This window comes from Procambarus clarkii, chromosome 19, assembly GCF_040958095.1.
Source record: "Procambarus clarkii isolate CNS0578487 chromosome 19, FALCON_Pclarkii_2.0, whole genome shotgun sequence".
NCBI classification, from domain to species: domain Eukaryota; kingdom Metazoa; phylum Arthropoda; class Malacostraca; order Decapoda; family Cambaridae; genus Procambarus; species Procambarus clarkii.
In genome coordinates this window covers 32,072,916-32,088,728 of record NC_091168.1, presented here as the reverse complement: position 1 = coordinate 32,088,728, position 15,813 = coordinate 32,072,916, and the positions used below count along the sequence as shown (strand labels likewise).

The following is a 15,813-nucleotide window of genomic DNA, read 5'->3' as shown; positions in this document are numbered from 1 at the left end:
GCTGGTGTAACATGTGTGTAACACGTGTTGGTGAGCAGCACGTGTTTTAAGAGACCAAAATAAACAATAAAACGGGTGTTTGTTGTGGTGGTGCGGCGTTGCCACCTCCTCCTCACCCCGCGTGGGACGCACCGAGACTTGTCACCACTGTGCATTTACCGCATTCAGACTAACAAAAACATGTATATTACAGTGTGTGTATATGTATACATCAGACAATTATATTTAATTGTGTTTATAGTTAGTTTCTTTGCGTCCGGACATGACAGGTGAAGGCTGGCTACATCTCGCATACTGTTTAGTAAGTCGGGTCTAAAATGTGACGAAAGTAAGAACTCTTCTACGTCATCGCTGCCGTGTAAACAAAGTCAGCGCAACGCAACCCAACCCGCCCTAACTTAACCTAACTTAACCTAACTTAACCTAACCCAACCTAACCCATCGCAAACCCAGTCCAACAAAAATAAGACATACAATTTTGTGTTTTATAAATATATATAGTTATGGTGTGGCGAGGGGTGTGACGTCATGGTGTTGACAGCGGTGCAGGTTTTGGACCGTGGTGGCGGGCGTGTGCCAGGGAGTTAGTGAGTGAGTGAGTGGGTGGATGAGTGAGTGAGTGAGTGGGTGAGTGGGTGAGTGAGTGAGTGGGTGAGTGAGTGAGTGAGTGAGTGAGTGGGTGGATGAGTGAGTGAGTGAGTGAGTGAGTGAGTGAGTGGGTGGGTGAGTGAGTGAGTGAGTGAGTGAGTGAGTGAGTGAGTGAGTGAGTGAGTGAGTGAGTGAGTGAGAGAGTGAGTGAGTGAGTGGGTGAGTGAGTGAGTGAGTGAGTGAGTGAGTGGGTGGGTGGGTGGGTGAGTGAGTGAGTGAGTGAGTGAGTGAGTGAGTGAGTGAGTGAGTGAGTGAGTGAGTGAGTGAGTGAGTGAGAGAGTGAGTGAGTGAGTGAGTGGGTGAGTGAGTGAGTGAGTGAGTGAGTGAGTGAGTGAGAGAGTGAGTGAGTGAGTGAGTGGGTGAGTGAGTGAGTGAGTGAGTGAGTGAGTGAGTGAGTGAGTGAGTGAGTGAGTGAGTGAGTGAGTGAGTGGGTGGGTGAGTGAGTGGGTGAGTGAGTGAGTGAGTGAGTGAGTGAGTGGGTGGGTGAGTGAGTGGGTGAATGAGTGAGTGAGTGAGTGAGTGAGTGAGTGAGTGAGTGAGTGAGTGAGAGAGTGGGTGAGTGAGTGAGTGAGTGAGTGAGGGTTGTGTTCAACAATGGGATCTGACTCAACATGGCGGCCGTGTTCCCAAGTGAGCAGTTCCTGGAAATGTTTCACCAACCTCATTGTTGATGATTGCAGCAAGATTGTATGTGTGAGTGTCTGTCACACTCACTACTCGGCCCACACTCACCACACACCCACAGCCTCACCACTCACCCACAGCCTCACCACTCACTCCCAGCCTCACACACACCCACAGCCTCACCACTCACCCACAGCCTCACCACTCACTCCCAGCCTCACACACACCCACAGCCTCACCACTCACCCACAGCCTCACCACTCACTCCCAGCCTCACACACACCCACAGCCTCACCACTCACCCACAGCCTCACCACTCACTCCCAGCCTCACACACACCCACAGCCTCACCACTCACCCACAGCCTCACACACACCCACAGCCTCACCACTCACCCACAGCCTCACACACACCCACAGCCTCACCACTCACCCACAGCCTCACACACACCCACAGCCTCACCACTCACCCCCAGCCTCACCTCACACCCACAGCCTCACACACACACACACACACAGCCTCACACACACACCCACAGCCTCACCAGACACACCCACAGCCTCACACTCACCCACAGCCTCACCACTCACTCCCAGCCTCACACACACCCACAGCCTCACCACTCACCCACAGCCTCACCACTCACTCCCAGCCTCACACACACCCACAGCCTCACCACTCACCCACAGCCTCACCACTCACTCCCAGCCTCACACACACCCACAGCCTCACCACTCACCCACAGCCTCACCACTCACTCCCAGCCTCACACACACCCACAGCCTCACCACTCACCCACAGCCTCACACACACCCACAGCCTCACCACTCACCCACAGCCTCACACACACCCACAGCCTCACCACTCACCCACAGCCTCACACACACCCACAGCCTCACCACTCACCCCCAGCCTCACCTCACACCCACAGCCTCACACACACACACACACACAGCCTCACACACACACACAGCCTCACACACAGTGAGACGAGGATTGTAGGATCCTCCAAGAGGACTTAAACAGGTTGCAGAGATGGTCAGGGAAATGGCTACTGGAGTTTAACACCAGTAAATGTAAAGTTATGGAAATGGGATCAGGTGACAGGAGACCAAAGGGACAGTACACAATGAAGGGGAACAGCCTACCTGTAACGATTCGAGAAAGAGACCTGGGAGTGGATGTGACACCTAATCTAACTCCTGAGGCACATATAAATAGGATAACGACAGCAGCGTACTCTACACTGGCGAAAATTAGAACTTCATTCAGAAACCTAAATGAGGAGGCTTTTAGGGCGCTTTACACTGCCTACGTGAGACCAGTCTTAGAGTATGCCGCGCCATCATGGAGCCCCCACCTGAAGAAACACATAAAGAAACTGGAGAAGGTTCAGAGGTTTGCGACGAGGCTTGTCCCAGAGTTACGAGGGATGGGATATGAAGAGCGTCTGAAGGAACTGAACCTTACGACACTAGAGAAAAGAAGGGAGAGAGGAGATATGATAGGGACATATAAAATACTCAGGGGAATTGACAAAGTGGAAATAGATGAAATGTTCACACGTAATAATAACAGAACGAGGGGACATGGGTGGAAACTGGAAACTCAGATGAGTCACAGAGATGTTAGGAAGTTTTCTTTTAGCGTGAGAGTAGTGGAAAAATGGAATGCACTTGGGGAACAGGTTGTGGAAGCAAATACTATTCATACTTTTAAAACTAGGTATGATAGGGAAATGGGACAGGAGTCATTGCTGTAAACAACTGATAGCTGGAAAGGCGGGATCCAAGAGTCAATGCTCGATCCTGCAAGCACAAATAGGTGAGTACAAATAGGTGAGTACACACCCACAGTCTCACACACACACACAGCCTCACCACTCACCCACAGCCTCACACACACACCCACAGCCTCACACACACACCCACAGCCTCACACACACACACAGCCTCACCACTCACCCACAGCCTCACACACACACCCACAGCCTCACACACACACACAGCCTCACCACTCACCCACAGCCTCACACATACACCCACAGCCTCACACACACACACAGCCTCACCACTCACCCACAGCATCACACACACACACCCACAGCCTCACACACACCCACAGCCTCACCACACAGCCCCAGCCTCACCACACACACACAGCCTCACCACACACCCACAGCCTCACCACACACCCACAGCCTCACCACACACCCACAGCCTCACACACACACCCACAGCCTCACACACACACCCACAGCCTCACCACTCACCCACAGCCTCACCACACACCCACAGCCTCACCACACACACCCACAGCCTCACCACTCACCCACAGCCTCACACACACACCCACAGCCTCATCACACACACCCACAGCCTCACACACACACACCCACAGCCTCACCACACACACACACCCACAGCCTCACCACACACCCACAGCCTCACCACACACACTCACAGCCTCACACACACACCCACAGCCTCACCACTCACCCACAGCCTCACACACACACCCATAGCCTCACCACACACACCCACAGCCTCACACACACACACACAGCCTCACACACACCCACAGCCTCACCACACACACCCACAGCCTCACACACACACCCACAGCCTCACACACACACCCACAGCCTCACACACACACCCACAGCCTCACACACACACCCACAGCCTCACACACACACCCTCAGCCTCACCACACACACCCACAGCCTCACACACACACCCACAGCCTCACCACACACCCACAGCCTCACACACACACCCACAGCCTCACACACACCCACAGCCTCACCACACACCCACAGCCTCACCACACACACCCACAGCCTCACACACACACCCACAGCCTCACCACACACCCACAGCCTCACACACACACCCACAGCCTCACACACACACCCACAGCCTCACCAGACACACCCACAGCCTCACACACACCCACAGCCTCACTACTCACCCACAGTCTCACCACACACCCACAGCCTCACCACACACCCACAGCCTCACCACACACCCACAGCCTCACACACACACCCACAGCCTCACCACACACCCACAGCCTCACCACTCACCCACAGTCTCACCACACACCCACAGCCTCACACACACCCACAGCCTCACCACTCACCCACAGTCTCACCACACACCCACAGCCTCACCACTCACCCACAGTCTCACCACACACCCACAGCCTCACCACACACCCACAGCCTCACCACACACCCACAGCCTCACCACTCACCCACAGCCTTACCACACACCCACAGCCTCACACACACACCCACAGCCTCACACACACCCACAGCCTCACCACACACCCGCAGCCTCACCACTCACCCACAGTCTCACCACACACCCACAGCCTCATACACACACACACAGCCTCACACACACACCCACAGCCTCACACACACACACACACACAGCCTCACACACACACCCACAGCCTCACCACTCACCCACAGCCTCACACACACACACACACAGCCTCACCACTCACCCACAGCCTCACACACACACCCACAGCCTCACACTCACCCACAGCCTCACACACACACCCACAGCCTCACACACTCACCCACAGCCTCACACACACACCCACAGCCTCACACACACACGCACAGCCTCGCACACACACCCACAGCCTCACCACACCCACAGTCTCACCACACACCCACAGCCTCACCACCCACAGCCTCACACACACACACGACCTCACACACTCACCCACAGCCTCACACACACACACAGCCTCACCACTCACCCACAGCCTCACACACACACCCACAGCCTCACCACACACCCACAGCCTCACACACACCCACAGCCTCACCACTCACCCACAGTCTCACCACACACCCACAGCCTCACCACTCACCCACAGTCTCACCACACACCCACAGCCTCACCACACACCCACAGCCTCACCACACACCCACAGCCTCACCACTCACCCACAGCCTTACCACACACCCACAGCCTCACACACACACCCACAGCCTCACACACACCCACAGCCTCACCACACACCCGCAGCCTCACCACTCACCCACAGTCTCACCACACACCCACAGCCTCACCACACACCCACAGCCTCACACACACACACGGCCTCACACACTCACCCACAGCCTCACACACACCCACAGCCTCACCACACACCCACAGCCTCACACACACCCACAGCCTCACCACACACCCACAGCCTCACACACACCCACAGCCTCACCACACACCCACAGCCTCACCACACACCCACAGCCTCACACACACCCACAGCCTCACCACACACCCACAGCCTCACACACACACCCACAGCCTCACCACACACCCACAGCCTCACCACACACCCACAGCCTCACCACACACCCACAGCCTCACACACACCCACAGCCTCACCACACACCCACAGCCTCACCACACACCCACAGCCTCACCACTCACCCACAGCCTCACACACACACACAGCCTCACCACACACCCACAGCCTCACACACTCACCCACAGCCTCACCACTCACCACCGACATTGGTAACATGTCAAAATTACTGTAATTTCACGGATTGAGGACAAGATTGCCTGTTTCACCTTGTAAAGAGGACGTTGGTACTCCTGAGTCAGCTGATCATTGTTATTGTTGTGTCAGCTGATTACTGTTATTGTTGTGTCAGCTGATTATTGTTGTTGTTGTGTCAGCTGATTATTGTTATTGTTGTGTCAGCTGATTATTGTTGTTGTTGTGTCAGCTGATTATTGTTGTTGTTGTGTCAGCTGATTATTGTTATTGTTGTGTCAGCTGATCATTGTTATTGTTGTGTCAGCTGATTATTGTTATTGTTGTGTCAGCTGATCATTGTTGTTGTTGTGTCAGCTGATTATTGTTATTGTTGTGTCAGCTGATTATTGTTGTTGTTGTGTCAGCTGATTATTGTTATTGTTGTGTCAGCTGATCATTGTTGTTGTTGTGTCAGCTGATCATTGTTGTTGTTGTGTCTGGTTCTTGACACACTTGTGTAAGTCAAATGTCATGTCCCGATGACTCATCAAACTGTCCTGTCACCTAATGCCTTGCATTTGGTTAAGCAAAACCGTTGCCTTTGTTACGTTTCTGGCAGGCAAAAATAGTCCCATTTTTTACGGACTAACAAATCAAGATAACAGACTGTGCTATCCTGTTATCAAAATTTCAAGTAAGGTGAATGCTGCTGAAGAATGCCTCTGAAGCCTCCAACATCGATTTAAAACACAGATTCGAACATGTAGCGAAGATCCGAACAGCAAATCGTTCACCAACATTGAGTAAATGTGTTCCCTTTGATCCTTTGGATTTTTATTGATGTTCGCATTGTTTTGATGCAAGATGAGGCTCGTTTGGCCCCTTTGATTGATGGGAGCATCAATGACATCATTCTAGCCCCTTGTTTAGTGACCTGCCGTTAACAACACACTCATAACTCTAGGTGATTGGTCTAGCTTCTAGACCAATCAACGGTCTAGATCTAGATCTTTGGATGATTCCAGCAGACCTTTGGTTGATTCCAGCAGACCTTTGGTGTCGATTCCAGGAGCCTTTGGTCGATTCCAGGAGACTTTGGTCGATTCCAGGAGACCTTTGGTTAATTCCAGTAGACCTTTGGTTGATTCCAGCAGACCTTTGGTTGATTCCAGCAGACCTTTGGTTGATTCCAGCAGACCTTTGGTTGATTCCAGCAGACCATTGGTTGATTCCAGCAGACCATTGGTCAGTTCCAGCAGACCTTTGGTTGATTCCAGCAGACCATTGGTTGATTCCAGCAGACCTTTGGTTGATTCCAGCAGACCTTTGGTCAGTTCCAGCAGACCTTTGGTCAGTTCCAGCAGACCTTTGGTTGATTCCAGCAGACCTTTGGTTGATTCCAGCAGACCTTTGGATGATTCCAGCAGACCTTTGGTTGATTCCAGTAGACCTTTGGTTGATTCCAGCAGACCTTTGGTTGATTCCAGCAGACCTTTGGTTGATTCCAGCAGACCTTTGGATGATTCCAGCAGACCTTTGGTCAATTCCAGCAGACCTTTGGTTGATTCCAGCAGACCTTTGGTTGATTCCAGCAGACCTTTAGTCAATTCCAGCAGACCTTTGGTTGATTCCAGCAGACCTTTGGTTGATTCCAGCAGACCTTTGGTGAGTTCCAGCAGACCTTTGGTCAGTTCCAGCAGACCTTTGGTCAATTCCAGCAGACCTTTGGTCAGTTCCAGCAGACCTTTGGTCAGTTCCAGCAGACCTTTGGATGATTCCAGCAGACCTTTGGTTGATTCCAGCAGACCTTTGGTTGATTCCAGCAGACCTTTGGATGATTCCAGCAGACCTTTGGTCAATTCCAGCAGACCTTTGGTTGATTCCAGCAGACCTTTGGTTGATTCCAGCAGACCTTTAGTCAATTCCAGCAGACCTTTGGTTGATTCCAGCAGACCTTTGGTTGATTCCAGCAGACCTTTGGTCAGTTCCAGCAGACCTTTGGTCAGTTCCAGCAGACCTTTGGTCAATTCCAGCAGACCTTTGGTCAGTTCCAGCAGACCTTTTGTCAGTTCCAGCAGACCTTTGGTCAATTCCAGCAGACCTTTAGTCAATTCCAGCAGACCTTTGGTCGATTCCAGCAGACCTTTGGTCGATTCCAGCAGACCTTTGGTTGATTCCAGCAGACCTTTGGTTGATTCCAGCAGACCTTTGGTCAGTTCCAGCAGACCTTTGGTTGATTCCAGCAGACCTTTGGTCGATTCCAGCAGACCGTTGGTCGATTCCAGCAGACCTTTGGTCAATTCCAGCAGACCTTTGGTTGATTCCAGCAGACCTTTGGTCAATTCCAGCAGACCTTTGGTTGATTCCAGCAGACCTTTGGTTGATTCCAGCAAACCTTTGGTCAGTTCCAGCAGACCTTTGGTTGATTCCAGCAGACCTTTGGTCGATTCCAGCAGACCTTTGGTCGATTCCAGCAGACCTTTGGTCGATTCCAGCAGACCTTTGGTCGATTCCAGCAGACCTTTGGTCGATTCTAAAGACCATAGTTGGTTTAATCCCCACTGACAAAAGCTGTTGCACTAACGGATATCTGTTAACGGATATCTTGATGGGAGCAGATAGCAGGTGAAGCAAGTGTGTTCGGCTCTCACCCTCTGTGTCCACCAGGCAACTTGAAGCAGTTGGTGTGTGTGTAGAGAGCGTGAGGGTGTGTGAGTTATACGCCAGCATGACCACAACAGTCTTCTTGCCCCATGCTGTGGGACGAACTATCCCCCCTGGATGGACCAGGGGGCTAGATTCACGAAGCAGTTACGCAAGTACTTACGAACGTGTACATCTTTTCCTCAATCTATGACGGCTTTGGTTACATTTATTAAACAGTTTACAAGCATGAAAACTTGCTAATCAACTGTTGTTATTGTTATAAACAGCCTCCTGGTGCTTCCGAGCTCATTAACTGTTTAATAATTGTAAACAAAGCAGCCAAAGATTGAGGAGAGATGTACAGGTTCGTAAGTGCTTGCGTAACTGCTTCATGATCTGGCCCCAGGTTCGTAAGTGCTTGCGTAACTGCTTCGTGAATCTGGCCCCAGGGTAGTAAGTGCTTGCGTAACTGCTTCGTGAATCTGGCCCCCAGGTTCGTAAGTGCTTGCGTAACTGCTTCGTGAATCTGGCCCCAGGGTCGTAAGTGCTTGCGTAACTGCTTCGTGAATCTGGCCCCAGTCTTCCTTGCCAGCCGTGCAAGAGGTATGCTAATATACCAGTTTGTGTACGACGTCGGCTGTAGGAAGCCACCCATGATGGTCCTGCCCCGTATATAAAGCAGCTCCCTGTAACCTCAAACACACTATATTAATAACACAGTAGTAACAAAACAGGATACTAACAAAGCAGGATACTAACAAAGCAGGACTAACAAAATATAAGTCCGGTCCAGATATTGTAACACAATGCAATATTCTTTTTTTTACGTAAAGGATTAATTTTTTATGGTTGAAATTACATTTTTTCAGAAATATGAAGATGTCCTGATCTAAGGTTTCTCTCATAAGTGGATAAAAGTAAACTTCAGTGTTAAGTGGCCTGGTAGTGTCAAGTAACCGATGTTAACACTTGATCTGGTATTTTAAGTGGCATTAAGTGACATAAATCAAAGATCGTTGTCTGTCGATGTACTGTTCAGAAAGATGGACTCATACGTGTAAGGGACTTTGCGTTAGTGTCTTGGACGGACTCACACGTGTGAGGGACTTTGGTTTCTGAGTGATAGTAGTTTGAGTGTGTTGTTAGTCAGGATGGGTCGGCCTTCCCGCACTGCCCTGGTCGCCACGTCCTACACCAGCCTGGACTTTGCCAACATGACGGAGGCTATATACCGAGCCCCGAGGTCTACCTACGTCACACATTATGTGAGTACCCGCTTCTTGTTTTATCTTGTGTTATCTTGTGTGTCTTGTTACTCTGTGTCCTGTTTGTTGCCCTCTGTGTCATGTTTATTTCCCTATGTATCCAGTTTACTGGCCTCTGTGCCCTGCATGTTGCCATGTATCCTATTTGTTGCTTCCTGTATCCTCTCTTGCTTGGGGTCCTTCCTATTATTATAATAGACCATTGTTTAATTATTATTAGTGTGTAATAAAAAGTCGATGGGTTGGTTAATCCTTCACTGGTGTACGCGTGTTCAGTTTCCTCCCGGACAGGCCCCCAACTAAACAGTTGTGTTCAGACTAATATTCCCACGAGAGACTTATTTCCTGCTTCTGCTCACCAGTCTCTCCACGCACATACGTGGATTCAGTGAGCCTATATTGGCAGGGCAATCAGCCCCTTAGACGTATGCGGAACATTTTTAACTTGTCTCAGGAACTCCACTAATGTATTGGCTTAACACCTGCCACAAATATTTTAGAGCAAAATTAATGATTTAGGTCGGTGAGAATTTTGTCATCTCTTTAATGTTACTCAACAAGAAACACCAGAACAATAATGAAGTTTGGGTGTTCAATGTGCAAGGTGTGGGCGTATAAGGTCTCCGTATAAACAGTCTCCGTGGTGTAGTGGTAAGACACTCGCCTGGCGTTCCGCGAGCGCTTTGTCATGGGTTCGTATCCTGGCCGGGGAGGATTTACTGGGCGCAAATCCTTAACTGTAGCCTCTGTTTAACGCAACAGTAAAATGTGTACGTGGTTGTAACAACGATTCTTCGCGGCGGGGATCGTATTCCAGGGACCTGCCCGAAACGCTACGCGTACTAGTGGCTCTACAAGATTGTAACAACTCGTATATATCTAAAAAAAAAAAAAAAAAAAAAAAAAAGGTAAGGTTAGTTATACAGAGAATGTGCAACACCTGTTTGATTTCTCCAAGACTCTTTTTAGGGAAATTTTGGTGGCATTTCTCCCTTCAATTTAACTATTATCCAAGTAACATAAATAGTTTACCTTAATGACCATTCGAGTCCAAATTGTAACATTAGAATAAAGAAAAAAACGACAAGCCTATTGGCCCATACGAGGCCGCTCCTATTTATATCCACTTATAGTCATTCATATAAGAATGTCTAGCCTACGCTTGAAACAATCATGTGAGCCCGCGTCTAGTATGCTACCCGGTAAACTGATATGTAAATCTAAAACTATATCAAAACGCAGTATTTACCCGTTATTGTCAAAATCTAAATTGATCCACTTAAGAGAAAGAGGAATGGGAGATGGGGTAGAGGGAGCTATCAGGGGGAAAGCGCCAAGCCAATACAACTATATAGCACTGGGAAGGGGTCAGGATAAGGATTTGGGGATGGGACGGAGGGAAAGGAATGGCGCCCAACCACTTGTGGACGGTCGGGGGATTGAACGCCGACCTGCATGAAGCGAGACCGTCGCTCTACCGTCCAGCCCAAGTGGTTGGCCAGGGGGCTGGGGGAGGGGGGGGGGGAATTGAGCGACTGTTGCAAGAGATAAGGTGTTTAGACTGCAGTGTTGCACTGTAATCTGTCGTCCAAGACTTGTTTCACAATCATTGCAAAGTCTTGATAATTGACGCGTCTGGACCAGTTTATGCAAGTTGTACACAAAGGGTTGAATGTGTTGATTAAGGGCGACTTGTTGGTTGAGTGTGCAACCTTGGCACATGTGCACTAGACTCATCAACCTGTTCAACAGTTGAAGTTTGAGAGCCGGCACCAAGGAGCTGAGACTCAACCAACCTTATATATATTTCCTAACGTCTCGTTATGTTAATAATTGTCTAAATGTACTTTATTCATTTACTAATTCTAGCAGCGTTAGAACGGCCACAATGCGCCGTGTTAGAGGTGGATATTATCCACCCACACTCAGGTGTGGATATATCCACCCACGCTCAGGTGTGGATATTATCCACCCACACTCAGGTGTGGATATTATCCACCCACACTCGCATGTGGATAAATATAATCCCCCACCTTATCCCCCGTCAGTGGGTGGGATCGAACTTGCGTCTCTGGCCCCCAAGAAACAAACTCACGCTACCCACACGACCGAAGAGGGAGCCGGTTGGCCGAGCGGACAGCACGCTGGTCTTGTGATCCTGGGTTCGATCCCAGGCGCCGGCGAGAAACAATGGGCAGAGTTTCTTTCACCCTATGCCCCTGTTACCTAGCAGTAAAATAGGTACCTGGGTGTTAGTCAGCTGTCACGGGCTGCTTCCTGGGGGTGGAGGCCTGGTCGAGGACCGGGCCGCGGGGACACTAAAGCCCCGATATCATCTCAAGATAACCCAATGTCCCACAAAGACCTTACAAAGCGTCCCACCCACTGCCCAAATATTTCCTCGTGGATACATCAGGCTGTTGTGGGTTTCATTATGCATCCATTCCACTATATTTCCAGTTGTTGCATTTGTTGAAAGGCTGTTGCACCCCGTTCTCTCAATGTTTCCACTGCGTCAAAATTACGTTGCTTTAATTTTGACTAATACGTTCAAAATACGACGTAGGTGAGAAGACAGGTTAATCATCTATAGGTTTAACAGACCACTGTTATACACTTAACTAAAGTTAACTGAAATTTTAATTTTCTATAATACTCCTTGCGATGATTTCGGGACTCAACGTCCCTGCGGCCCGGTCCCCGACAAGGCCTCCTGGTCATTGGTCAACAAGTGCCTATATTATTTGGATACATACCTGGTGTTAATATGTATTATGTAGTATTCGGATACATAGTTGCCTAGCATAAGGTAACCTGCGATAGGCCTAAAAATGGCAAAATATATTATTTATTGCCCAATTAAAGCATCACGTCTATGGGGTTCCAGATGTACGATTCAGTATACACTAATTTTTCCTAACTTAACCTAACCTAACCTAACCTAACCTAACCTAACCTAACCTAACCTAACCTAACCTACCCTAACCTAACCTAACCTACCCTAACCTAACCTATTGTATCGTGACCTAACTTTTCCAAACCTATCTTATCATAACCTAATCTAACATATTCTATCCCATCCTATCCTAAGCCATGCTAACCAAGCTTTTCCTAACCTATCCTAACCTAACGTAACATATCCTATTCTAACCTATTATAAGCCATGCTAACCAAGCTTTTCCTAACCTATCCTAACCCAACGTAACATATCCTATTCTAACCTATTATAAGCCATGCTAACCAAGCTTTTCCTAACCTATCCTAACCTAACGTAACATATCCTATTTTAACCTATTATAAGCCATGCTAACCAAGCTTTTCCTAACCTATCCTAACCCAACGTAACATATCCTATTCTAACCTATTATAAGCCATGCTAACCAAGCTTTTCCTAACCTATCCTAACCTAACGTAACATATCCTATTTTAACCTATTATAAGCCATGCTAACCAAGCTTTTCCTAACCTATCCTAACCCAACGTAACATATCCTATTCTAACCTACCCTAACCAATCCTAACCTAAGCCTGCGTTATTCCGGAAAAAATAACAAATCGTATAAAAAAAAATTTGAAGTAAAGTATAAAGTATAAAAAAAATTTGAAGTAAAGATTAATTAATGCTCTGAAAACACACACACTTTAATATTTTCAGAATATTTTCGAATATCATCCAATTCATCACGGGGGCTATTCATGCCCGTGCCACTTCTTGGGTGGTTTAATCTTCATCAATCAATTAATCAATTATTATTCATTTATAGTTATCAAATGTATATTTATTGTCTAACGAAGATGTGGAGTTTGGGTCCAATATTTGTGTTTATGCCTAACGACCAAGAACTGGCCTGACTGCTCGTTAACTGCCTAACTAGCCAAGCAGTTAACTAGTTCTAACGTCACACTACTTATCTGGGTTCATGTTCGAATACTTGCTTCGCATATATTAAAGGTATACCGGCTTGGGAACTTCACAAGTGTAAGGTTATCTTGAGATTTCGGGGCTTAGCGTTCCTACGGCCCGGTCCTCGGCCAGGTTGCTATTGTTTATCAAGAACCTTGAAGCGCTTATTAACCCAATCGTCTTGCCCACGGTATGGAGAGAGATGATTGGGCACGTTTTCTTTCACCTGATGCCTCTGTTTACTAGGGCATCACTAGAAACTAACCTAATCCAACCCAGGTTAACCATACCTAACCCAATCCAAGCCAACCTAGGCTAATATAACCTGTCCTAACATAAGGTTTCCTATCCTAACCTAACCTACACTAACTTAACCTATCCTAACCTAACCTAACCTAACCTAACCTAACCTAACCTACACTAACTTAACCTATCCTAACCTAACCTACACTAACTTAACCTATCCTAACCTAACCTACACTAACTTAACCTATCCTAACCTAACCCATCCTAAACTAACTTGTCTTAATCTAACCTCTAACCCAAGCTAACCTGATATAACCTAACCTAATTTAACCCAACCTAACCTTATCCAACCTGACCCAACTTAATCCAGCTTAAGCTAACTTAACCTAACTTAACCTAACCAAAATTAAAGATAAAGAGTCTGTTTTATATGGTATGCAGAAGGTGTGTGACATCACTATGATATCATACTGTTATCCTGGCTCAGGTTGTGCAGCCTACTGCACAAGTAGGCCTAGAGGGAGCTCGATAGGCCTAACACCATTCCTGTCTCCCCAACAATGGGAAGACACACACACACACACACACACACACACACACACACACACACACACACACACACACACACGAAACTATCTACATTTGAAACTGTGTATGGAGGCTGACTCCATACACAGTTTCAAATGTAGATATGACAGCCCAATAGGCTCAGGAACCTGTACACCAGTTGACTGACGGTTGAGAGGCGGGACCAAAGAGCCAGAGCTCAACCCCCGCAAGCACAACTAGGCGAGTACACACACACGAAAAAAAAAATATTCCCACAATATTTCAGTTAGAAACTCGAGCATCTCGCTTCACAATATTCCACACACGAGTCAAAATATTATCTTTATATGTGGCAGAAAATTGTGACCGCCTCACCAGTTTGTCTGTCAAACGATCCCACATTCTGAATTGCTTCTCCAGGCACCAAATCGTCTTACAGGCGATCATGTGTAACCTCTCGCTATTGACGGTACAACGCTCCTGTGCTAAGGTCCAGTTTCTCCCAGAAATATTGAAGTATATATATATATATATATATATATATATATAAATGTTTGTGTGTCTTGAGAAGGAGGCCAGACGCTTGAGGCTAATCTCACTAAACTTTCCAAGATGACACATGAGAGGTGGGGGTTATGTGAGTGTCATAGGTCAGTCACGGTCGCTCCCAGTGCCATCTTTTAAGAAATATTGGCATCTATGTTGACCCCCTCATCCCTCCCCTGTGATTTTCATGAAACCAGAAATGAATGGAGAGAGGTGGAGAAAGGAGATGTATTAAGAATGGATGAGGACCCAGGAAGGAAGACCATAGTGCTATACCACCCTGGCTGCCCCAACACCCACAATAAGAGAGGTTCCGGGGACACACCACTGGTGTCCAACTGAGACTTCGCCCCTGGGGTGCCACCTGGCTCTTGGTGGTATTAGGTGATCCATCAGCCTCTCATATACACCACAAACCACAATAAACGAGGAAATAGCATTTTACTCACATTCAATCCCCCCTTTCTCCCCCCCCCCCCCATTTTCTTAAATATAAGACAATTTAAAAAAACAGAAGAAAAATGTAGTAGGAAAAACTGGTGGAAATCAAATGACGACGATAAAGTTTTTTGGGTATTATGATTACATATTATTTTTTCCGTGATCGTCACATACATATTTTGATATGTAAAAATATATGTATAATAATAATAATTAGGGTTGATTCATACAGTGGTGTGAAATATTCAAATATCACTTGACAGTGTTTTCTTTGACACCTGGCCTGTCCATGTTGGGCAGAAACCCAACAGCAATTATTGTGAAAAATGTTCAGATACAACCTGGGATGCTCAGATAAACAGCCAGACATATATATATATATATATATATATATATATATATATATATATATATATATATATATATATATATA

The 15,813-nt window shown here is 47.7% G+C and overlaps 2 protein-coding genes across 3 annotated transcripts in view; one reads left to right on the top strand and one right to left on the bottom strand.

Moving 5' to 3' along the window:
• Positions 1-15,813, top strand: part of LOC123757437 (uncharacterized) — a 202,557-nt gene that overhangs the window by 617 nt on the left and 186,127 nt on the right. For both annotated transcript variants that reach the window (XM_069327223.1, XM_069327224.1), the window contains exon 2: positions 9,300-9,695. In XM_069327223.1, the coding sequence (XP_069183324.1) occupies positions 9,582-9,695 (114 nt within the window). In that variant the 5' untranslated portion in view covers positions 9,300-9,581. The remainder of the gene's footprint in view (positions 1-9,299; positions 9,696-15,813) is intronic.
• On the bottom strand, positions 6,774-8,623 carry LOC138366402 (SUMO-interacting motif-containing protein 1-like). The gene is made up of 2 exons (XM_069327445.1): positions 8,612-8,623; positions 6,774-8,345 (listed from the first exon to the last, which is right to left on the bottom strand). Exons 1-2 carry the CDS (start codon positions 8,621-8,623, stop codon positions 6,774-6,776), a joined length of 1,584 nt encoding a protein of 527 aa, XP_069183546.1.